The 23,327-nt window shown below is 34.1% G+C and overlaps 2 protein-coding genes across 3 annotated transcripts in view; one reads left to right on the forward strand and one right to left on the reverse strand.

Moving 5' to 3' along the window:
- Eip78C (Ecdysone-induced protein 78C) overlaps positions 1 to 15,384 on the forward strand; it is a 104,156-nt gene extending 88,772 nt beyond the window's left edge. The window contains exons 3-8 of the mRNA XM_090171760.1: positions 9,215 to 9,356; positions 11,125 to 11,336; positions 12,371 to 12,697; positions 13,632 to 13,737; positions 13,796 to 14,091; positions 14,816 to 15,384. Coding sequence (XP_090027886.1) covers positions 9,215 to 9,356; positions 11,125 to 11,336; positions 12,371 to 12,697; positions 13,632 to 13,737; positions 13,796 to 14,064 — 1,056 coding nt within the window. The 3' untranslated portion in view covers positions 14,065 to 14,091; positions 14,816 to 15,384. The remainder of the gene's footprint in view (positions 1 to 9,214; positions 9,357 to 11,124; positions 11,337 to 12,370; positions 12,698 to 13,631; positions 13,738 to 13,795; positions 14,092 to 14,815) is intronic.
- Positions 15,385 to 17,377: 1,993 nt separating this feature from the next.
- Positions 17,378 to 22,853, reverse strand: LOC149947841 (retinol dehydrogenase 16-like). 2 transcript variants are annotated; one of them, XM_090172027.1, is made up of 7 exons: positions 22,719 to 22,853; positions 22,274 to 22,658; positions 22,161 to 22,202; positions 20,948 to 21,160; positions 19,618 to 19,800; positions 19,409 to 19,546; positions 17,378 to 17,810 (listed from the first exon to the last, which is right to left on the reverse strand). In XM_090172027.1, the coding sequence occupies exons 2-7, from the start codon at positions 22,527 to 22,529 to the stop codon at positions 17,470 to 17,472; spliced, it is 1,173 nt and encodes a 390-aa protein (XP_090028153.1). In that variant the 5' UTR covers positions 22,530 to 22,658; positions 22,719 to 22,853; the 3' UTR covers positions 17,378 to 17,469. The 2 variants fall into 2 exon arrangements, with proteins under 2 accessions (XP_090028153.1, XP_090028152.1); XM_090172026.1 differs by having other exon boundaries at positions 22,274 to 22,853.
- Positions 22,854 to 23,327: the final 474 nt, after the last annotated feature.

The following is a 23,327-nucleotide window of genomic DNA, read 5'->3' on the forward strand; positions in this document are numbered from 1 at the left end:
GAGAAGTCTCGGATAAATATTTGAGAAGTCTCGGATAAATATTTGAGAAGTCTCGGATAAATATTTGAGAAGTCTCGGATAAATATTTGAGAAGTCTCGGATAAATATTTGAGAAGTCTCGGATAAATATTTGAGAAGTCTCGGATAAATATTTGAGAAGTCTCGGATAAATATTTGAGAAGTCTCGGATAAATATTTGAGAAGTCTCGGATAAATATTTGAGAAGTCTCGGATAAATATTTGAGAAGTCTCGGATAAATATTTGAGAAGTCTCGGATAAATATTTGAGAAGTCTCGGATAAATATTTGAGAAGTCTCGGATAAATATTTGAGAAGTCTCGGATAAATATTTGAGAAGTCTCGGATAAATATTTGAGAAGTCTCGGATAAATATTTGAGAAGTCTCGGATAAATATTTGAGAAGTCTCGGATAAATATTTGAGAAGTCTCGGATAAATATTTGAGAAGTCTCGGATAAATATTTGAGAAGTCTCGGATAAATATTTGAGAAGTCTCGGATAAATATTTGAGAAGTCTCGGATAAATATTTGAGAAGTCTCGGATAAATATTTGAGAAGTCTCGGATAAATATTTGAGAAGTCTCGGATAAATATTTGAGAAGTCTCGGATAAATATTTGAGAAGTCTCGGATAAATATTTGAGAAGTCTCGGATAAATATTTGAGAAGTCTCGGATAAATATTTGAGAAGTCTCGGATAAATATTTGAGAAGTCTCGGATAAATATTTGAGAAGTCTCGGATAAATATTTGAGAAGTCTCGGATAAATATTTGAGAAGTCTCGGATAAATATTTGAGAAGTCTCGGATAAATATTTGAGAAGTCTCGGATAAATATTTGAGAAGTCTCGGAAAGGTGGGGTGGCGGAGTGGTTAGCACTTTCGCCTCGCAGCAAGATGAGCCGGGTTCGATCCCATTTTGTGGTACTGGGTGAAAATTTGGAACAACTTCTTCCGCGTTGAGTTTGCAAGTTCTCTCCCCACTGGTTTATGGAGTTCCACCCCTGAGTTCTTCGGTTTTCCCTTTCCATAAAAACTTGTAGAAGTTAACGGTAATAGCTAGTGTAGGGAGCTGTTGGCTCGCGTGGCATTAAGGGCTTTCCACAACCCTCCTACGTATTGTAAAACGGCCAACTGAATTAATAGCTTTAAAAGTCGCTTGATGACTTAGGCCTAAGGTGGTGCCTTGTGTATTAGCCAAGCTGATTATTAATCAGAAGTCTGGTGGACATTTTGTTGTCGAAAGTGGCTGGGTATACCCTATTTATTTGTCTGTCCCTCATTTTACGCGCCAGAAACGGTGTGACACGATATTTTGTTTTTAAAAAATTTTGAATGTCAGATATGGCATCGAAACGCCGAAAATTATTTTAATATAGTCCAGTGATTTAACCGTATTAAGTGTTTTTTTCTCGATAAGGGGAACTAAATTAAAGCGAATTAAATATTGAACACTTTCTGTAACAAAGAGCGAGGGTGCCATGGTCAGTTGATTACGCACGTTTTATTTTACTGTCAAGCCAGTCTCGGAAAGTTAAAGGCGATTCGATTTAGTAATTATCTTAAAATTGAGATCGGACATTAAATCAACATTTTTTTCACCGTCCCTTATTTACAGCCCTCCACGCAGCTTTCTCTCCCCCTTTGAGGCCGGTCTTGGCAGCCCAGCGAGCCCGTTTCAAATTATTCGCCTGGTTGTTGGCCTATTTTCGACTGGCGCGCGTGCTTGAACGCGAATTTCGTTGCCAGGGCGAAATGGCCCCGTTTTCAAGCCGAGTTTTTTCGCCGCCAACATTTTCACGTGCCGAAAGTGAAAGTTGGACGCGAAAAGTGGTAGTGGCGAATCGGGGGTAGGGAGGGCGGAAAAGAGGGCTGCGAATAAGTGAAAACACACGCGTTATTACTTTTTAGAAAGAATTAGAACGAAAGGAGTAGAATTTGGGACGCACTAGCCGAACCACTATTATCTAGGACCACATTGATACCTATCACGTGTTACGTATCTACCGCAGTGGCAACGCGCGGCTCGGATGTAGTGGCGCCATCTCTCGCTCAAAGCTGAAACTATCAGAAAAAAATCAAGGACCCATAATTTCGCATAAATTAGGGAAAACACGATATCGTAGCCTGTAGTTGATTGTCCTCAACAACATCTTTATTATTTCAGCATTTTGATAGCTATCACATAAAAGATTTTAAAAGGGAAAAACATATTTCATGTTACCCCCAAAAATGTCCCCGTTTTTGTCGTAATTTTTTTATCCATAACGAGTATTTTACGCTTTCTAAGTCATATGTGTAACTCCTGTTAAATTGAGGTTTACTACATCCTTTCTTCATGCAGAAATTGCAACCGTAGACAAATAAAAGACAGCTATCCTCTCCAAAACACATCTCCTCAACGTAACCTTAGACTACTAGCGCCACCTCTCCAAAACGCGTCTTCTCAACCTAACCCTAGACTACTAGCGCCATCTCTCCAAAATGTGTCTTCTCAACGTAACCCTAGACTACTAGCGCCATCTCTCCAAAACGCGTCTTCTCAACGTAACCCTAGACTACTAGCGCCCTCTCTCCAAAACGCGTCTTCTCAACGTAACCCTCAACTACTAGCGCCACCTTTAAAAAAATTGTAGCAAATGCAAAATTACTTCAATTTGAGTATAATTTACGTCACAGGGTTTTTGAATAATGTTTAGACCGACGAATACGGTGCGGAATAAGTAGCCGGATATTGTAACCAATTCTGGTAAATCCCCTTCGCCATCCCCCATATGGAATAATGGAAGGTTACGTTGAGGAGACGAAAATTTCATTACTGGGATTCTGGGAAAGGTTCAGGATAGCTTTCAAAAATTTTACTTTGGCAAAATATTTATCAATTATTGAAGCCGATCATGAAATTTATTATAATTAATGAAGCCGATCATGAAATTTATTACAAAAAAAAACTGGTTTCTTCTCTAGAGGTAATTGTTCGAACTTTAGGTCTTAAATGTTTTATTTGTTTGTAGTTTATGAATGTTAACTTATGGATTTGATAGTTGATTTATTATTTTGATACTACCACGCAGCCTGATACTCTTATTTCATTACTCTCACTGATTCTTTTCTGCTACACAATCTGCCAATAGAAAGAAACGCAATAGACAAAAATACACCAGCACTCTTTCTTGGATCGGTTTTCGTTTTCCGTTTCTAATTTGGATTACAATACGAAAAGAATTAACAGCCATAAAAAAGATTCGGAATTATAAATTCATTGAAAATAGCAAGGTTTCTATTTAAGAAACCTTGAAAATAGGTCAATTTGAGGTTTTTGTTGGAGCTACCGCCATCTGTGATAAATTTTGGAAACTCACTAATTGTATAATCATATACGTGTCCAATCTACGCACCGGTCCAATCTACCCAATAGTGTATTTTTCTCTACGGACCTTGCAACAAGCTACCGGGGTACCATTTATAAGGCAGTTCCGTTTTCATTGATCGTACACTGCGTAGCGAGTTTCAAGGTCACGTAGAAAAGCATTTATTTTTAGCGCTGGTAGATGGCGCTAGCTTTTACGTATCTCGTAATTTATTCTTTATAAAAATTTAATTGGTGGAATAAGTAATAATTCTTCGTGAAGTAATTTATTAATATTTATAAAGTTATATACGACACTGTTCATTAATTTTGAATATTTGATATTTAGTTGTTTTTTCATTAAATAGATGGCGATAGTGTTTCCGCAATTTTAGGTAAAATTCCCTTCAGCTGGTAGAGGCAACCGGCACGGAAGATTAATATCCCTCGGTAGAGTAATAATGGAAAAGAATATGATCTGGGAATAGGTGTTCGTAGTGTGTGTTTTAATGGAAGACAGTGTGTAGGGTTGGAGCGTGGGGCTCAATCATTACACTTACTAACCAGTGGCGTAGCCAGGGGGGGCACAGGGGGCACATGCCCCCCCCCGAAACGTATGGTCGTACGTACAAATATTTTTATTTTTTTATTTTTTTTCAATGGTGTGCCCCCCCCCCCCCCGAAACAAAATCCTGGCTACGCCACTGTTACTAACCAACGGTTACAGTTTGTTTAGAAAAATCCCCTCCATTTTATTTGTTCCATACTGTAATCACATTTTCAAATTATTGTTCGGGTGACAGTTAGTACCGGGGAATCAGTAGCTGAAAACTATTCGTGAGTTCTGAACCGTTCAACCAGTCCCCATGCGCACTATTCGGTAAAAAAAATTTAGAACTACCCAAATGCAAACTATTCGCAGACAAGAACCTCTTGTTGAACCGTTCGGAACCGTTCTAAATGGTACCTGCTCAAGAGCAAGTACTGGTCGGAACTCAAGGTTGAAATCTCTAAAATTCGTCTGCACATCGGGCTGCGTACGTCAAATCGTACGAATCACAACTATTCGTACAAAAGTTCTGAACTATCCAGAACTTTTGCGTGACGTTACAGCTCAGTCCTAGGCCGTTCTCTTAACGGTTCAGAACTCACGAATAGTTTTCAGCTAATTTATTCGAGTTCCAATTGGTTTGGCCCTACCTGTCGTTTATTTAAAGTAACATATGGCACGAGCGTGTACCCCGAATTTTTTTAGGAAAGGGAACAATTTATTACAACTATTTTTTATGATTGATTAAAAACTGTCGCGAACGCATTTAGCCAACAGATAATACTTCCTTAATTTTATACGATCTAGTCTAGAGTGGAATGTCACAAACAACGTAACAATTTTTATTTTGTTAGCCCTATCCTAATCGCGTCTTATTTAGAGAAGCTCAAAAAGTTTTGGGCGGGGAAATTTACGGGGGTGGAAACTTGGGAGTCGCGTTCAACGACCTCGTATCGTATAACTTCCTCTGATTCAGCCAAAACAATAAATAAAATCGCTATATAGTCATAAGCGTGTTAGCGTTATTTTCCCACTTAATTTTGACGCGACGCAAAACTTTTCGATCCAATCATTTCAATCTTATATTATTTTTTAACGCGATTTATACGAATGCTATTCATCAGTTAAATAAAGCTTCAAATTGGGATTTATAGCTTATTTTATTGGGTTCTCCTGTCTCGGTATTATTTGATTTAAATAAGCGTTTAATGTGATAATAACGTTATTGGATATTTAAAATATCCATCGAATGGGAATGAAGTTCTTGAAGAGTTCCTAGCCACTAACAGGATTTAGAACGAGCTATTTAGAAGCAATAGGAGGAAATCTGGTTTGGGTTGCTTCGCTGGTGAACGGTGTATGGCGCTAGCGTCGTGTGGTAGGCGTAAAAGTTGAATGAACCGTCGAGAGGGGAATAAGTTAAGGGGGGAGGACGATGGGGTAGACTAAAAATGTTCCCTCCCCAGCCTGTCGTAACTCTCTGAGAACTGGGAAAAGCACCGCAGCCTTTGTCCGTTTATCTCCCCCTTTTGGTTGCTAGGTGAGCATCAAGTATTACGTAGAGTTTGAGCCACCAGACGAAACTTTATTATCCCCAATGGTCACTTTCACGCGAGCCTTTGGATGTTATTCGGGTCTCATTGTTTAAAACTCGGTGATACGAAAGGATTAAACGAAAATGTAGTAATGTCTATGGGTCCGAACTGAAAAATTTAAACTATTTGAAGTACTGATGCACCGCGCCGGGATAAGCGAGACCGGTAAGGTTTTTTTCATTTTATAGTTTCGAAGCATTCCGTCCGATGTCTAGGCCTAAAAATCACAGTGCGAACGGCGATGGGTTTTTTTTGTTGAAGTGTACGTGTGTCGTGTGCTGACCGTTCGTAGTTAGATATTTTAATCACCCAAATCTACTATATTTAAACTTGGTAATAATGAGTATTATGCTGTTTTTTGGAAACTTAAGTGTCTTTTGACCTATTATTTTTTGTTGGGTTTTGCCGACATCAGAACTTGGGACCATGGGCCCCGGAGGGGGGCTAAGGTCTTGTATGATTATATGGGCCTATATTGAGTTGGCTCCCAATGTTATTAACCATTTATTTAATCATTAATTAAAATATCTGTAAAATTTTTTGTACTTTTAAACTTCTATATACGGCTTTGAAACTTCTTAAAGCCGTTTTGTTGCATTATAAACTAGTTGTAAATAGTCTGCAATTCTAATTTTTTTGGAATTAAGTTTGTCATTCAACTCTCCTAATAGTTTAAAAACACCCTTTTTACACTGGGACAAAAATAAACACCTTTAAACATTTCCGAATCATTTCCCTACGCTATAGCATAAATTATTGGCTAAGATATTCCAGATGTGGTAGATACATGTGCTGACTTTGAGTGTAAATAAGCTTTAAATTTATTTATAAAGTTATAGGGGTATAAATAAAATTATAGCCATGAAGGCATAGTGCAAATAAAATTACCTACAAATAATAAACATTTCTTAATTCAAAATTTACAAATGTAACTTAATGTCGAAAACATCGGTACCTAAATTATTTGCAATTAAGAGTACTTTTCTATTGCACTATTACTGCATACTTAAAGTTATCTTTACATAAATTGTATGGTACAAATAGCTTTCACCTAGGCTATTACTGTCAAGCTATGAAACTAATATAAAGCTGCTAGTTGATCAGCCGAAAATTATATAGCCTTGACAAGGCCTAAAACAAAAAGTGGTGCTCAGTCACTAAAATCCTATGTAGCAAGCAGTTCATTTTATTTCGGCATCTATCTGACTTTTCAACTGAACTATCTAGGGAGACTGCTAGTGTGGTGGTTCATTTTTAATTTGAAACGCTTGGTACATGCCTAATATTAATCTTATTTAATATTTATATTTGTGCAATTTATAAAAGTGTTTTATATGTAAAATGTTCTAGCAAACCATAGAAAGTAAGTTTTATCAGAAAGGTTATCACGATCATTTGGTGCGATAAATGTATGACTCCCACCACGTATGCTTCTGTGTAGTAGCTTCACTTTATTATTAGGCCTGCGGTGGACACCGCATTAAACCTTACACACTTTTATCCAGTGACGGACTGGGTCTAATATTTTGGGCTGCCAGAAGATAAAGGGCCCCAGCTTTAACAACTATAACGCTATCATGTTTGAGGGGCCCACTTCATGAACGGTCCGTGGGGGCCCACCTGCCATCAGGCAGGTTCACTCTATGGCCAGTCCGCCACTGCTTTTATCCATCTAACTACTAACTGATTTAATTTAACATGATGTCTATGAGCGAAATGTAAATGGCAAAAGTCCCAATTTTGCTTAGTTCTATTCTGTAATCAGGTGATATATTGGTATGTTAATTATAATAATTGTAGAACATATCCTCAAAAACGTTCAAAATGTTCATTTAATCTCAGAAAATTTGTTGTTTGCAGTAAAATTTTACTGACATTGTGAGTGTATAATTTAAACGACATTTTTATAAAATTGTATCTAAAATTTTTTTCCCAGTTATTTGGGTTCTAACCACCATTCCTTCTTGGTACAGTAGCAAAAATTAGAAGAATTTGAAAGTATTCCTCTGAGTGTTAAAAGTAGTCTTCCCCCTAGTATTTTCACTTTTCCATAAAAACTTTCAGAAGTTAAAAGCGATAATTAATGTAACAACATTAGTGACAGGGCTATAACCACAACTCTAACATAAGTTGGTTTCAATATTGTTTATTATTATATTCAAAAAGATACCTAGGTTAATTACCCTACAAGTATTTTATCTTATTTTTAATGATGTGAATAAGGTAACTCTCATTAACTTGCCATAACTAAATGAAAGGCTTTTTGAACTATTTCTATGACCCATGATTTCTAATTTTTATCTTTGATGTCCCAAAAATATCAATTATGCGTGATTAGTTATTTTCATATGCTTGCGAGCAAGCCTAACTTAAATATTTTAAACGGCGATGCATACGAGCTCCAGGATTATCGTGTCTTGAAAATAAAAAATGTACTTCTTAAGCCAGTTAAGTGCATTTTGTCGAAGCTGCTCAGTAAAATTAAACTTTTTCAAGGTTTGATTAAAGGTTTTATAAATTATTGTAAAGGCTTATTTTAAAATTAAAACGCTAAGTGAAAAATCCCTTAAATGTAATTTTTAATTATCCATGTAGAAATAACACTAATCAATACCACTTATTTTTAAAAACAAATTCAAATATTTGCATTTTGATATGAAGGTTCACGCAGCGTGAAATATTCTTTACTGGTATTGTCTTAGTTGAGGTGCAATTACTGTTTATCTTTTCACAATAACAGGCGTGTATGCTGAATGTGTCCTAGCCTAATTAAAGGTATAAATAAATTCTAACAAAAGGTGTGTTGTAAAGTCAGTGCAAGGCCCCGAACAGAAGTCTGCCTATTGGCTAATGCCAAAAATTGGGTCCTTTCTAATCTTAATATGTAGGTCTGTGATTGGTTTCACAACAAACTTTTCGCTTGTGTTTTCAATCACAAAAGGGAGTCAAAGATAAAGCCAGAGAAAGTAGAAGCGAAAAAACTCCTTTCGCCTCCAATGGTCTTGTATTGTGTCAATGACCTTTTTGAAAAAAATTTCCTTCTTTCCTTAGCTGTACCTATGTAAAATACTATTTTAAAACGTTTTTGGTTATTATTGGCTCACCATATCACCAAAAAAACTTACACCACTGAAACAATCTAAAATAAGGATAATTTTGTTTGTTGAGACCCATTTTTTCATTCTGACATTTGTTACTTTTCTCGTAGAAGGCATATTTTGTTCATATTTTTATTATTTGCGTATATTCAATCGCAAATAATGTTGAACTCTAATAATTTTATAATTTATACTCAAAGTAATATATTTATTTTTCTATTTACATTTATTAAGATCTAGCTAGGGCTGGATTTTTTAGTTATCTTTTTGGACATTTTGGGTTGTTTTTCCTTTTATTGAAAAGGGCCAATGAACTTTTTGCGTTTCATTTATAAACTTTTTTTGACCAAAGACTACACCTTTTACCTTCGGGTAATTTTATGGGCAGACAAAATAATTTTAATTTCCCAAATTATTTATTAAAATTTGACTTTTAAGTTTAAAAATGTTATCTGAAATTTTTTTCCTTTAAAGATTAATTACTGACGAATTATGTTATTGCTAGTCAACCTGGTTTAGGCTTATTACATTTTTTTTTGACAAATGTGAATTTTCCTATGTTTGTTCATTGAATGTACTTAAATTTTCTTTTTAATTTTTGCAGGGGTTTTTTCGCAGAAGCATTCAAAAGCAAATAGAGTACCGATGCTTGAGAGATGGCAAGTGTCTAGTGATCAGGCTCAATAGAAATCGTTGTCAGTATTGTCGTTTCAAAAAATGTCTAGCTGTTGGCATGTCCAGAGATTGTAAGTACAAATTTCCCTTCATAGAGAGTGAGAAATTGATATCAGTGTAAATGTAATGACCATTGTGGAAGGTCTAGATGGGATTAGCATTATTTTTATATAACCCCTTGAGTTTCAAAGCCGCAGATAGTATGATGATAGTATTATTTGGGTAATTTTTACTGACCATATTAGATAAAGAAAATGACTGGAGAATTCGTTGTGTATTGTGCTTCCAAGCATTTACAGTGTAGAGGCAAGGAAGAAACTCTTCGTAGCTTGGCTTTTTTTGGACTCGAGCCAACTATTTTAAATTTTAAAACTGTCCTTTAGACTGTTCTCTGAAATTTTTTCCCCTAGGAAAACATCTACCATAATTTAAATTTACTTATACTTTAAAGTTTAAAGGCTAAGTTTTATGGGTTATTTTAATTTGAACGTATCATGTTTTTTAACTTAATCTTTATGATTCAAAAAGTCACTACTTTGCATTAGAAATATGGCTAACCGGAAACTAAGGTTTTAACTTTTTATCAGGCCAGTTTAAACTATTTATAGTAGGTTTTTTCAAAAAAAATTACCTAAACTTGCATCGTAATTTATCCAGGGTAAATCTCAATTATACACCTTTTCAAAGGTACGGAACTTTTTTAAGTTTCAATAACTGTAATTAGCTTGTATATAAATAATAGTGGCAAATAGTGCTCCTCCTTTTTAAATCTATACTTAACAAAGAAACCATGGTTTAATACAATTTAATTTATTGATGTAAATATTTCCAACATTAATTTTAATATTTTAAGAATAATTTTGCTTTCTTGATAAAAGATTTATATTTAGAAAGAATGCAATTCGCGATTGTATTTCAAAAACCAAAAAATATTTTTACATATTTTTTTAATTAAACATTTAAATCATAATAAAATTAAACTGTCTTCATATTGGTTAAAATTTGATATTTTTACCTAAAGAAAAATAATTTTTTTTATTAAATTAAATCAAGAATGTATTTATTATCCTAAATATAAATAAATACATTCTTGATTAAATATAATTAAATTATTGGTATAACTGGTTTTGAAACTAAGGCAGTGAATAATTGCTAAAATTATTTTATTAGGGAATCCCGCACTTATTTAGGTTTTTTTTTTTCATTTTGTGTTTATTGCAGACATAATTTAATTTACAAATATTGATCAAGTGTATTTTAAACTGAGAATAGCTCTTCAATTATATATTTGAAAAGGGTAGTTTTCTTCTTGGTACAATATGGTTACCTGTCAAAGATTTGTTTGTTTTAAATTCTCAGCACCCACTAAGGTGTGGAATTTTTATAACTTCCCATTTCCAGTGTGGGGCCCCTCGGAAATGAGGTCAAACCTGAGCTTTAACTCTACCTTTGTAGAACAGGTGAATTTCCAGCCATGCATAGACTAGAGCTTGATGGATAAATATGCTTATGCTTTTACAAGCATGAGTTGTTTGCCCTCAATAATATGGATCCAGGGGCCAGGGAGTACTGACCCGAGCTGCTCTCCATAACTTCCACAAAAAAAAACGTTTATCAGATACGCGTTGGTTTTAACAGTTAGCTTTCACTTTATTATAAGAACTGAAAGTTATATATCTATTATAAAGGATAAGATTACGCATATTTATATTTTGTATAGGCCTAGACTGTTTAAGTTTCTTCACCTTACGCAGAAGTCAATATTATTTGATAACAATTCAATATTTGATAAGAAAAAATGTGATACTATTGTATAGTTTTTTATTCAAAATTATTTAGCTGTACGGTATGGCAGAGTTCCGAAACGATCTCGTGAACGTAGCGAAGAAACGAGAGTAACTCAGGCTGAAGCCGATCAGTCAGCGAGAGAACTTGAAAACCGTCAACTGGCCATGTATGACATAATACTGACAATATCACAGGCTCATCATGCCAATTGCGCTTACACTGAGGAGAAAACGAGAGGTCTTGTCAGGAAGCCAGCCATCTTTGTGAGTTTGGAAAAAGTTAAGAGCAATGGGGTGTTAAGCTACCCCTTGGTTTTACTTTTTATTTTGTTAATTAAAGTCCTCTTTAAAGTGAAAATCCACGGTGAAGAATGTGTCTACTCTTTTACAACAAGTTTAAATGATGTAGAAAAACAATTTTGTTTGATAATTCGAGCCTAATTACTAAAAATTAACAATACTTAAGAAAACATATTTCCAACCTTGGACTTTTACTTTAAACAACTACACTTATTTAAATATTTAGTACTATATTGAACTAAAAAAAACTATTTTATTTATGTGTTAGTGTAAAATAGACAATTGTTTAAATTTTGAATTTAAGATTAAGTTAGTGATGTCTATGTAAATGTGGACCCTTATAAAATCTACTCATCCAATTAATTCTGGGAGGTTGGACATTGGGAAAAAATCCTGCATGCTCGCAGAAAGTCATGAAAAAATCTCACTAGGATTTTTAAAATCTAATTTTTAACAAAAACCCTGAAAAAAATCCAAAATCATGAACTGTGTTTTTTTTTTTTGAAATACTGTATTTTTAACAATTTAGACATTGTATTGTGATCAAACTTTAAGTCAGGGGCTAGAATTTTTTTATAGGTTAGATTAAAAAGTCAATTTATAGCTCCTAAATTGAATATAATAACCGGAATTGTTGGGGCCTTATGTAAAGAATATTGAAGGTTATATTTTCATTAACTAAATGGATTCTGTTAGAAATGTATTCATTCAGTGGCACATACTGGTATACCCAAAATGTATGATAAAAAAAATTGATTACAATTTTCTTTATATTAATTAAAATTATAGTTACGACTGTGCAAAAATGGTTCCCTATATACATTAAATTTCATTATTTTACCACAAACAGTAAATAATTACGTAAAAATAGTCTTAAACATTGCCATAACCTTGAACTTGCCAATACCTGATGTGCCTTAAATATTATTTTAAGAGTAAGTTGAGGAAATTAACTAATCTTAATGCTTTTTTTTTTCGTTTTTCAATAACTCGCTTAGAGCTTAAATGATTTCCAGACATCGCCAAATGGGGGCGATGTCAGTTCAGTTGGGGTGGCGGCTGACAGTTTGGAACATCAGAAAATAGTCATGTGGCAGCATTTTGCCGTTTTGGTCACCCCTTCCATCCAGCGAGTGGTTGAATTTGCGAAAAGAGTTCCTGGATTCTTAGACCTCACCCAAGATGACCAATTGATACTCATTAAATTGGGTTTCTTTGAAATTTGGCTGGTACATATTGCTCGAATGGTCAACACAATGGATAATACTTTGACATTCAGCGATGGTAGTTACATTACGCGTCAACAAATGGAGCTCATGTTTGATGTGAGTAGTTTTGAATTATTAAACTTTTGGTACTGGAAATTGAAACTTTGTTATGACTGCATGGATTCTGTGGTGTCAGGGGGTCAAGGGAAAATTAAAATGCATTGCCGAAAATTGCTAATCCAGAATGCTGAAGAGTCAGGGCACCTTTTGTAATGGGTTATTCTTAGTAATATTCTATCAGTTGTGTCTATAGGTTGTCTCACTAAATTTAATTTTAATTACGGTTCATAAAACTAAAAAGTATTTAAAATTGACGCAACTTCAGAAGGTTTGCCACATAGTTAATTTACATATAAATGTGTCAATATATGATTACCTGACAAATCTTCAACTTAATCATAATCAGTTTTTCATTTTGGAATTGCCTATGGATGCATTTTAAAAAGTCTGTGCATCGCGTAAAGGCAACTGAATACTCCTGTTTTCTGAATAACCAATTTTAAAAATGGGATTTATCTAGTAATTTGTGGGCTTCCCCTTATTAATTAATAGTAATCAACTGTTAGTAACTGCTATAATATGAATATACCATTCTAGTTAATATAATATATTTAGCCCAATAGTTAAGTATAAAAGTCCTAGTTTATATGATTTCCTATATTTCATAGCATATGTTATCTCCTGCCAGGCATTAAATATGAGCAAATTTATTTTTACCCACAGCCATGCAGTACCTTTGTTTATCTATGACCTTCACTTTTTGTTTTCTCTCCTATACTAACTTTAGTCAAGGCCACGCTATCACCCTTTAACCCTCTAAACTGCTGTGTTAGTGTTAATTTCATCATACAGGTACCTCTGATATAGAACTCAAAAGTAGTTTACTGTATATTCAGCTTTTATTGGAGGTGTAACGAACCTTTCCAAGGTCTATCTTAAGCGAGGTTGCAATTGTAATCAAAGTGATATTGATTTTTTTTTCACTTTACAGAACGAATTTGTATCGTCATTATTTCATTTTGTGGTGACATTCAACAATTTACAAATGAATGATACAGAGATTGGACTTTTTTCTGCATTGGTTTTACTCTCATCAGGTATGGTACAAAGTGAAGATTCTGAAGACTTATTGTAATTGTCTTTTAATTTTTTTAGAGAGGTCTGGTATCTACGATCACAAAGCGATTGAACAAGGTCAAGAGAAGCTAATGGAAGCGCTAAAATTGCAAGTTGGACGCAATCATCCTAGCGAACCACATCTTTTCACCAGCCTAATGGCAAAATTGCCCGAGCTGCGGTCACTAGGATTGAAACACTTGGAGCATTTACAGTGGTTTAGGTTGAATTGGACCAGGCTTAAACTCCCCCCTCTCTATGCAGAAATCTTCGATATTCCCAAAAGTGAAGATGATATTCCCCAGTGACTGGAACTTAACTACATTAAGTAGCAAGTATGTTTGACTTTTTTTTCCTAAATTAATGATGATGGAAACTTAAACGCATTTATGCTTGCTTGACTTTTAACCGCTTTTTTCACTTTGCCTTCTCATATTTCATCAGCATGTAAGGCCTCCACTATCTTTCAAAATTTATTCCTGGCAAAATTGATTACAAGATTAGATATTGTTGGAATGTTGGTCAAAACTTTAATTAGCTGCTAATTGTGATAGAAAACATGCTTGTTTTTTTTTATACCTACTCAGGTCATCTTAGGGGGGGGGGGGAGAAAATTTAAGTGCTGGCTGTCACTTAGAACTTAAATAGGAAACCTGGGAAATGTTATTCCGATGCATGATGAGCTGCTATTGAGAATATTCTAAGGGCAAGAGGTGTTGGAAAGCAGTTCCCAATTTACAAAAGTTTTAAGCCTTTATTTATTTGTGACAGTCACTATCAAACCAAAATTGGATGCACGTTTCTAAATGCTAAATTAAATTTGAACTATATTGAGCGTTACGTAGAGAGTAATGGAATTGCCACTCCAAAATGCTATTAATATGCTTGCTCCCTTTTAAGCTATTGAACAGTTAGTGTTGTTTGGTGTTCTCATTTTGATTAGTAAAGTTATTGCAATTCCCATGCGATATTTCTTGGTGATGACCATTGCTGTTTTCACGAAAAACAGTTTTTTTTTATAAGTGCAAATAATAATTGAAGCTAAATTAATTTTTTTAGAGTATAACCGGCTGTTCATCTCGTTCTTTATACGTTAATCTTCAAAAGTGGGACCACCACCCTTAAAACTTCAGGTTCCTCTCAACGACAACGTGAAAGAAATGAAATTTTAAGGAAATGATCTCTTTAAGTATAATAATTAAATGAATCGTAGATTTAATATCAGCCTATACCAGAACAATGCGATTGGCTTCGAATAAAAGGACACATCCCTATTGTTGTTGCTATGTGGATGGTACAAAACAAAATACCCGGTAATATATTAATATGGCAAATGTGCACGGGGGCCATTACGCTGGGAACAAAACTGACTGGAAAGTGTAAACTTGTGCGATTTAAAGTGATAAACATAACGTTGTTAAAAAAATGCAGCTGTATTAACTGTTATCCAAGTGGGAAAAAGTTCAAAAATTTATGGAACAAAGACACTTTGGTTATAAGTGAATCTCAATATTTCTCGCGGGGACCATGTGTAGTTTTCTTTCTTTTACGTAGTGAAACTCCCTAAAAAAATTATTTCAACCTCATCATTTTCTTTTTGTATTTATTAAAAATGTGTAATTACGTATGATATAAAAAGTAAGAATTTTTTATCCCCACCCCCACATTTTATCTTTAATTTCAGGCTCCATTCAAATTACAATTTATATATCCTCAAATAGTGAGGATAATTCATGTTTTAATATGTGAGAAAACAATGTTAACGTTTCTTAGTGCACTAAGAAAATGTTGAAAACACTTTTTTAAAACAAAGAACTTAGACGTTGTTTGTTGGTTAGGTGTAAATTTTAGTGTTAAGGAGGACGTATTATTTGGGGTTATATAGTAACAAAAATAAAGCACTTCAGTTTTTGGTAGTTTATTTTTGTACACATTTGCGGTGAACGCAATGTTTGGTTCGTCATTTAACTACCGGTACCGCAAAACTAGTTTTTCGCCCTTTACCTTAAATTATTAACTATAATAGGTGTTAAAACTAGTTAACGGCCTCTGGTTTAAGATTTTTCATTAGTATTGATAAAAATTCATTCTATTAAATATGAAAACGGCAATTGCGTTCTAATCAAAATATTTAAGGAAAAGTTGCAATTGGCTTGTTCTCTTGTTTATTAAAAATATTAAAAAGTCACATAGTACAAGAAATGTTACCTCAATGGTAAGAATATTTCCCCCAATTTAAAGTTCCCGCACTGGTTAAGAGCAATTTTAAATGTTGAAAACTAAGAAATGGGATAGTTTAACTGTTTTGATGATAAACCCAGTACTCACGAAAGTAACGGAAGAATTTTAATAGAGTTGTGTATTTAGGTGTTGTTGGGGGAAGATGTTATTTATGCAGGCTGTGTGCAGACTTTTTATGCAAATAAACCCATAACATCATCAAATGCATGTTCGCCACATTTACTACTGTGATTTCAATTTTTCAAAACTGTAATATTAAGTATACTTAAATGAGAAAAAGTACCTGTGACTAAACAAAAGACAAGTTTTCTTCCCTTAATCTCTTGTTCTTGTTTTAAACATGTCATCATCGCTCTTTCACTCGAAATAGTGGAGACATCCATTAGGAGTGGATATTTGTATTGTTTTATAACAAGAAAAGGTTTATTAGGGGATCTGTTCATTGTTGGAAAAAAGAGACAAATGTAGGTTATTAGTGATTTTAAAAAGTAGGAAGCTTAACTAGACAGATCCTAAAGAAAATTTGGTTTAAAATTAATCTACATCTGAATTTTTTATCTTGCACTTGGTGTTTTTTTAATGGATACGTTCTTACTTCTTTGTCTTATCCTCTGTATAGAAAAAATGATTTACAATAGAGTAATTTTTCTCTAATGCAAAAGAAACCTCCTGTAACTTAGATTGATGATGTAAGAAAACTGTTTGGTGATAATGTTTCCTTGCCTCGGAACTAATTTAAAAAGAAAACAATAATTATAAATGAAAAACAACCAATATTCTACAAAAACTTGCACTGCCAAAACATTTACAAATAAAAGTCCCGAGGCAAACAAGTTACCGGTAGTCATTTAAGATATTAAAATGCTTAGAAAATGGAGTGGAAAACCTATTATATATAAATGAAAAAATATAAATATATATATCAATAAAGATTAAGTTCTAAAATGTTTATGAAGAAATTATTATTGTAAAGGTTCTGCACACTTTTGTCATTGAATGGTTTTATTTTGGGCTGTAATGGCCCTGCGTAGAATTTTTAATTGACCACTAATTGAATATAAGAAACAGTTGCACACGAGCGTGATAATGATGTAGGAAAATACTATTCTAGCCAGGCCCGTTACGCTTATACATTTATATTAATCCTGATTTTAGTGTCATGGTTGTTAGATGACGATTTATCTTGATTGAAATGCTTTGGTCACAACCCAAGGATGGGTTATAAGTTTTAAATAGCATATTTCAAAACATTTTCAATCTTTACATTCAATTAATCCTGATTAATTTTTATCTATCCCCCTCCCCCTTTACTTAAATTGACTATTTTGAACTCTTGGGAGTAAAGTTAAGTCTTGTAAAAAAATTATGCGTATATAATATGGCAGTTAAAAGATTTATTCCTATATACATACAAATATTTGCAAAACATCGTTATTTTAAATAAATTAACATATAAAAAAATGTATATACATTTACTGTTGGTCATTTAATGCTACTGGTTTGATTTTAAGAGGAGAAATGACATCAACCATTTCAACAAGTTTATCACCAAACCAAGACGGTAAGCTGGAATAAAGCCAAATACAAATTTCTGCATAACGATCGGTTACGTATCTCGGCCTGGGTCTGCAGGACAGCAAGGCACTTTTCGTCGCTCTCAATACTGGAGTCAAATCACGAGAAAATGTAGAGGCTAATTTATCATAAGTCGCAAATATTGCATCAAAGTAGTCACGACCATATTTCAAACGATTCTCTTCATCCATATTGTCCCACACACACTGAAATACTTCTGCTCTTCGCGCTATTGCTTCTGTTAAAGATTTATTATTGTAAGAAATTTATATCACGGAAATATTACTCAGGGTTCATAAAACTATTTACAAATTGATTTCCCTGATATTTCCCGGTTTTCCTAGGTGAAAGATAACCTCAAAAGACCTTATGTTGCAAACATTAGCAATGACGTGGAGAGAGTTACACTAACAAGGATTTTGTTCAAAGTCGGGCGTATTGTTGATATGAAATTTCCCAAAAGGAGGCGTTGAACTACCCATTCGATTTGCCATGGCAACAGAAAATGTTTTTGACCACTTAAAACAAAAAAATCTCCATTTAAAAAAACATGGCATTTTCTTGGTTTCACCTATGAAAATTTAAAAAAAAAATTTAAACCACGAAATGGTTTAGGTAAATTGGAACATTTTTGGGGTAACAATATTTGGGTAAAATAAGGAAAAAAAATTTTTTTGTTTTAATTGGTGAAAAACATTTTCGGTTGCCATGGCAAATCGAATGGTTAGTGCAACGTCTCCTTTTGGGAAATTTCATATAGGTCTTCATTACGCCCGACTTTGAACAAAATTAGCCATAAACATCTCGGGTACTCTCCTTGTAAGTAACTTGACCAATCTTTTCAAGAAGAGGTATATAGGGTTACTCATTTCATGTTTGAGATTGAAACCAAGTTGGTTCCACTTTACTGTATATAAGGGAAGTAATAAAGTCAAATCTTATCTTTAATAAGAAAACTTATTGAAGTAATTTGTACTTCAGAGTGCAAAATTTCCCCCATTTTTACAAAAAAAAGGTAATTTGCCTAACTTTACTGTCAACAGTCTTGATTCTTTGATACTTCCCAGTTTTCCAATTCTGTACAAACCCTGTTACAGTTTGGCAATATTGAATGAATGAATGATCAAAATGCAATGAGCTAGATAACCATTTTTCTTTACTAACAAGAGCCACCAAGAAGTCTTATATTGGTTGTTTATCCTACACATGTAGAATATTATTCAGATAAGCATGATGGGTTAAATCATAAATATCAATTAAAACCTAAGGAATTACTTTAATGGATTTATACCAGGTAGGACACTGTTAATTACTTGCAGCTATCCATTTTCACAAACAATAGGCCCATTCTACCTAGTTTCCAACATTTTTAGACTGAAGCCTTCTTAAATGACTAGTCAAATTGCTCACCTTAAAGGTCTATCTACTGAAGTTAATTTTAATCAAGGCTTGTGCAAGTACTCGAGCTCTTAACGTGTAGCTGAGTCCTTTGCCAAAGACTAGAAATTACTCGAAGTGGACTCAGAATTTAGCTATAAAGGTTTCCCTGATGGAGTTCAACCAATTATTTTTCAATAATTTAAATTTAAATTTTTGTTTAACTTATCATTCTGTATAATTTTTTTAATATTTACTTTAAATAAACGGCTTAGGGATAAATTAACGACTAAATCAGATTCCAAGACTCGAGACTTGAACGAGTTCAATTTTAAAGGATTCTAAACCCAAAAACCCCCAACTCACCCTTAAGGTTTTTCAGCCATTCTTGATAATTTTTAAATATTAACATTCAATAATATTGCCAATCGAATTATATGAATTAAAAACACACAACACCTGTGTAAAAACAGTTGGGCTCAATAACTGATACTTTTACACCCCATTTTTTTAGTTCATGTCGTAGAGCATCTGAGAATGAACATAATCCAGCCATTGCAGTGCTATACGCAGAGAAATAGGGAAGTGGAAACCTTCCTATATTAATATAAAACGAATGGAATCAATTAAAATTTCAGATAAAAACACACCCATTCATTTTAACTAACCAACAACACTGGAGATAAAAACGACTCTTCCCTGCCCTCTTTGTATGAGAGGCAAAAATGTTTTGGTAACATGAATTGTCCCTTGAAGATTTACACTCAACACTTTGTCAAATAGCTTCCAAGGCATCATATCTGCCTCAGCGCAGTACCAAATACCAGCGTTATTTACAAGTCCCCATAAACCTATAAAAAAATCAATTTTAGATTAGATAGAGCATATTGATTATACTTGACATTGATCAAATTCCAAAACTAATCTCTGAAAGTGTTAGTTGCACAAAAATCCGATAAAAATAAATCATAATGAATATAATTATTTTCAAGACCTGAAAGTTTAATTTCTAAATGTAACTTTCGTTTTATAATTCTACCAGTGTATTATTTTTTTAAACTAACCTACTTTGTCCCCCAAAATCCCAATTAAAGTAGCTGCCAAGAACAAGTGATATAGAATAGGAATTACTGGCTAAGTTATCTACAGTAATTAAAAAGTTTTGCTTCCAAAATCAACACAGTTCTAATATGATATTTATTTATTAAAATACAAATTTAGCTTGTGCTAATAATGGACACAAACAGGAGCGCTTTAGGAGAAAAATAGCTTCTACATCTGCATTAAGAAAAATAATTTTTAGAAGACTTCGAAAATTAATACTTTTACAGAAACCTTGTTGCTTAAGCAGGGTTCATACAGCTATTGGCAACCCGATTTCCCTGATATATCCAGGTTTTCCCATGAATATTTCCCTGATTTTTCAGGTGCAAGAGCTCTTATGTTAAAAGCTGTTATCTAATTTTTTGGTTCATTAGTAATTACTTTAAAATTTCATGCAACTAACACTTTAAGATAAGGCGAATTAGGCGATACTTAAGCTACTTCGCGAGTTGTGACTAAGCTATCTACACAAATAGGTTTATCAAATTTGAAAGCACTTATTGAAAGTTCCAATTGACTATACAAAGCCGTTGTACATATCAGGATGGGCCAGACAAAAAAATTCCTTTCATATTAATCATATGCACTTCTGATAAAGGAAAGTGTAGAAATAGACCAAACTGTCTAGATATACTGAATAAGAACAATTTACGTAGAAGGTTTGGGATCAACCGAATAAGGATATGTATAAAATGCACCTGCACAAGGACATTTAATGGGCAACAAAATAATTGCCATCCCTCACGTGTCCTATGTTTGTTAATTAAAAATTCAATTTGATGGCCTGAGAGTGCTAATCAATGCAACACCACTATTATTTTTGTGAGAAGACAAGATAAAACTTAGAAAAGGATTTAGTTAAATAAGTAAATGTAAAATTGTTTTTCTACGCACCTTCTTCCCCAAGTTCAGCTTCAACGTAAATCAAAGTTTCTTGAATTTGTTTTGGACACGTAACATCCATTTCAATAATGTGCAACCTTGATGAGCATGTAGATTTTAACACATAAGCACCTGGTGAATTTGAATTTAAGCAGGTTGCAAAAACTTTCATTCCAAATGCATCTAAACGTTTAGCCAGTGCTTGGCCAAATCCCGAATCGCACCCTAAAATGAGGACAAAAATATATTAAACAATTATGAAACAATGAATTGAATGATGCAATGACTCCCTGGCCATCGAGTGAACCGGCCCGATGGCAAGTGGGTCTTATGAACCGTTCGTGAAGTGGGCCCCCTTAAATATAATAGCGTAATAGTTGTTAAGGCTGGGGCCTATTGTCTCCAGGCAACCAATAATATTAGATCCAGTCTGCCACTGCCCTTTCTATAAATAGTCTAAAAACATAATTGTCATTTTATCTAAGTAAATTGTGTATTTTCAAAAAAATTGTTAAATAAACCTGTTTTACCACAATTTCATAATATGACACCTTTGGGGGGAAAGTATCCTTGTAATATCAAATATCCAAAAAATAGTGCATCAGTGAACACTCAATTTCAATTTTCTCAGAGTGTACGCAATAAGAAAATCTATAACTTAGATAACAATAGAGAAGCAGATAGGCGGCCCAGTATTAATAATTTTGTGCTCAAGAAGAAATTTTTTAGTCATTCCCATAAAACCAATGTTACATTTTAAATTAGGTATTTCCCCTTGAAGCAGATTTATTATAAGCTTCTGGTTGTACTTGTTGCAACTTGCAACCAATACTCGAAATAATATTTGATTTACTTTTAAATTCTCTAAAATAGAAAAGGTAGATTTTTGTTCAAAGGGCCACAACAGCATTTAAAAACATTATTGAAAATCAAGTGGCTCTTCCGTACCTCGTTCAATAAAAATTTTGATTTTTGGAGTTTCATTTTCAGAGGTTGCGCAGTGAAACTAACAAAATTCCAACTCTGCTTTGACCCTTTAGCATGGGGATTATGAAATTTGACCAAGTTTTTCCTAAGTTTTCCTGAAACATTGACCGTCACCTTTCTTAAGAATTATGTTATGAACTTCGTATAACATATATGATAACCCATTTTTTAGCGAGACGGAACTTATACAAGTAATATATACAAAACAAAATCAAATCACCAATATAAAATTATTTACCAGTAATTAGAACTGCCTTGTCTTTAGCATCAAGATGGCTAGCTACAAAAATTTATATTTTAATAAGAAAGCCCTTTGAAATTTATAATGTACAAGCTAAGGACAAAATTTACCTGGTAATGTAGAATATATAATAACACATCCTAATGCAAAACTTGCAAACCCCCAATGTCCTCGGATTACAAACTGGCAAAAGGGTTCACCAACAAAAAGTAACACCAAACTCAAAATGGACCGAAAACCAAGTCTCAATTCAAATGTTAAAAATTTAAATAATAAGCCGAACCCGAAAACTATTGTAACAGTACCATATAGTAACGAGTACATCACTAAGGACTCGTCAATTTCAATCATTTCATTTTCTTCCATGATAAAATATCAACAGTATCCCAATGAGTAGTATATGTGGTTGAATTTTCTTCTTTGATGACCGCTATGAACGAGAACAAGAATTGCATCTGGTTTCCGTGCCCATTTTCATTGCTAACTTAAGAAATTCTAATAAAATTCAGAAACATAATTCCAATTTCACGTTAAAACTATTTCTTTATAACCCACTTTTTTTGGCTTAATTAAATAATTAACGGGTACGCATCAAACTACTAGCAGTTTAGCCGTAGCTTTTACTGACGAAACGCCAGCTGCCTCAGTCTGCCTGGCCCGAGCCGCCCGAAACAATTTTTTATTTTTTTTTGATATCCACACATCGGTGTCGACCCAAGGCCTTAGACACCAGCACACAATAACTGATTAATCAGGGCGAGATATGTGTAACGGCCACGCCAACGGGGGGATACGTGGGGACAGGGGTGGGGACACCCGTGGCGGAAGTACGCCGACCACCCGTTGGGGGATTGGTGGTCGTCCTCACACGGCCATCCACAAACTCTGCCTCCCGGACGCCTGGGATTACAGGAGTGAGCCACTACTCCCGGCTGCCCGAAACAAATGGAAGTTGTGGAATATGCCTCCCCCCTACTTTATGAGTAAAGCGGCTAAAAGCAGAGGCCCCCCCTGAGTTTGGAGTAGAAAAGTTGACTGGAGGGGAAATTCCCATATCGGTAGCATTGAGTCTCTTCCCCCATCAATTCGGCCTAAGCCCTCCCAGCATGCACTGCGTTTTTGGTAGGGGCCCACGATTTACCTTACTCTAGCGACGAAAAAGAT

Source organism: Leiobunum rupestre, chromosome 4 (assembly GCF_980474605.1).
Source record: "Leiobunum rupestre chromosome 4, qqLeiRupe1.1.hap1, whole genome shotgun sequence".
Lineage (NCBI taxonomy): Eukaryota > Metazoa > Arthropoda > Arachnida > Opiliones > Sclerosomatidae > Leiobunum > Leiobunum rupestre.

Coding starts and splice junctions, on each gene's coding strand:
- LOC149947841 (XM_090172027.1), bottom strand. CDS start 22,529: ATGGAAGAAAATGAAATGATTGAAATTGACGAGTCCTTAGTGATGTAC. Junction 22,203..22,273: donor TATATATTCTACATTACCAG/GTAAATTTTGTC, acceptor AAATTTTTGTAG/CTAGCCATCTTGATGCTAAA. Junction 19,801..20,947: donor AGCTGAACTTGGGGAAGAAG/GTGCGTAGAAAA, acceptor ATTTTTTTATAG/GTTTATGGGGACTTGTAAAT.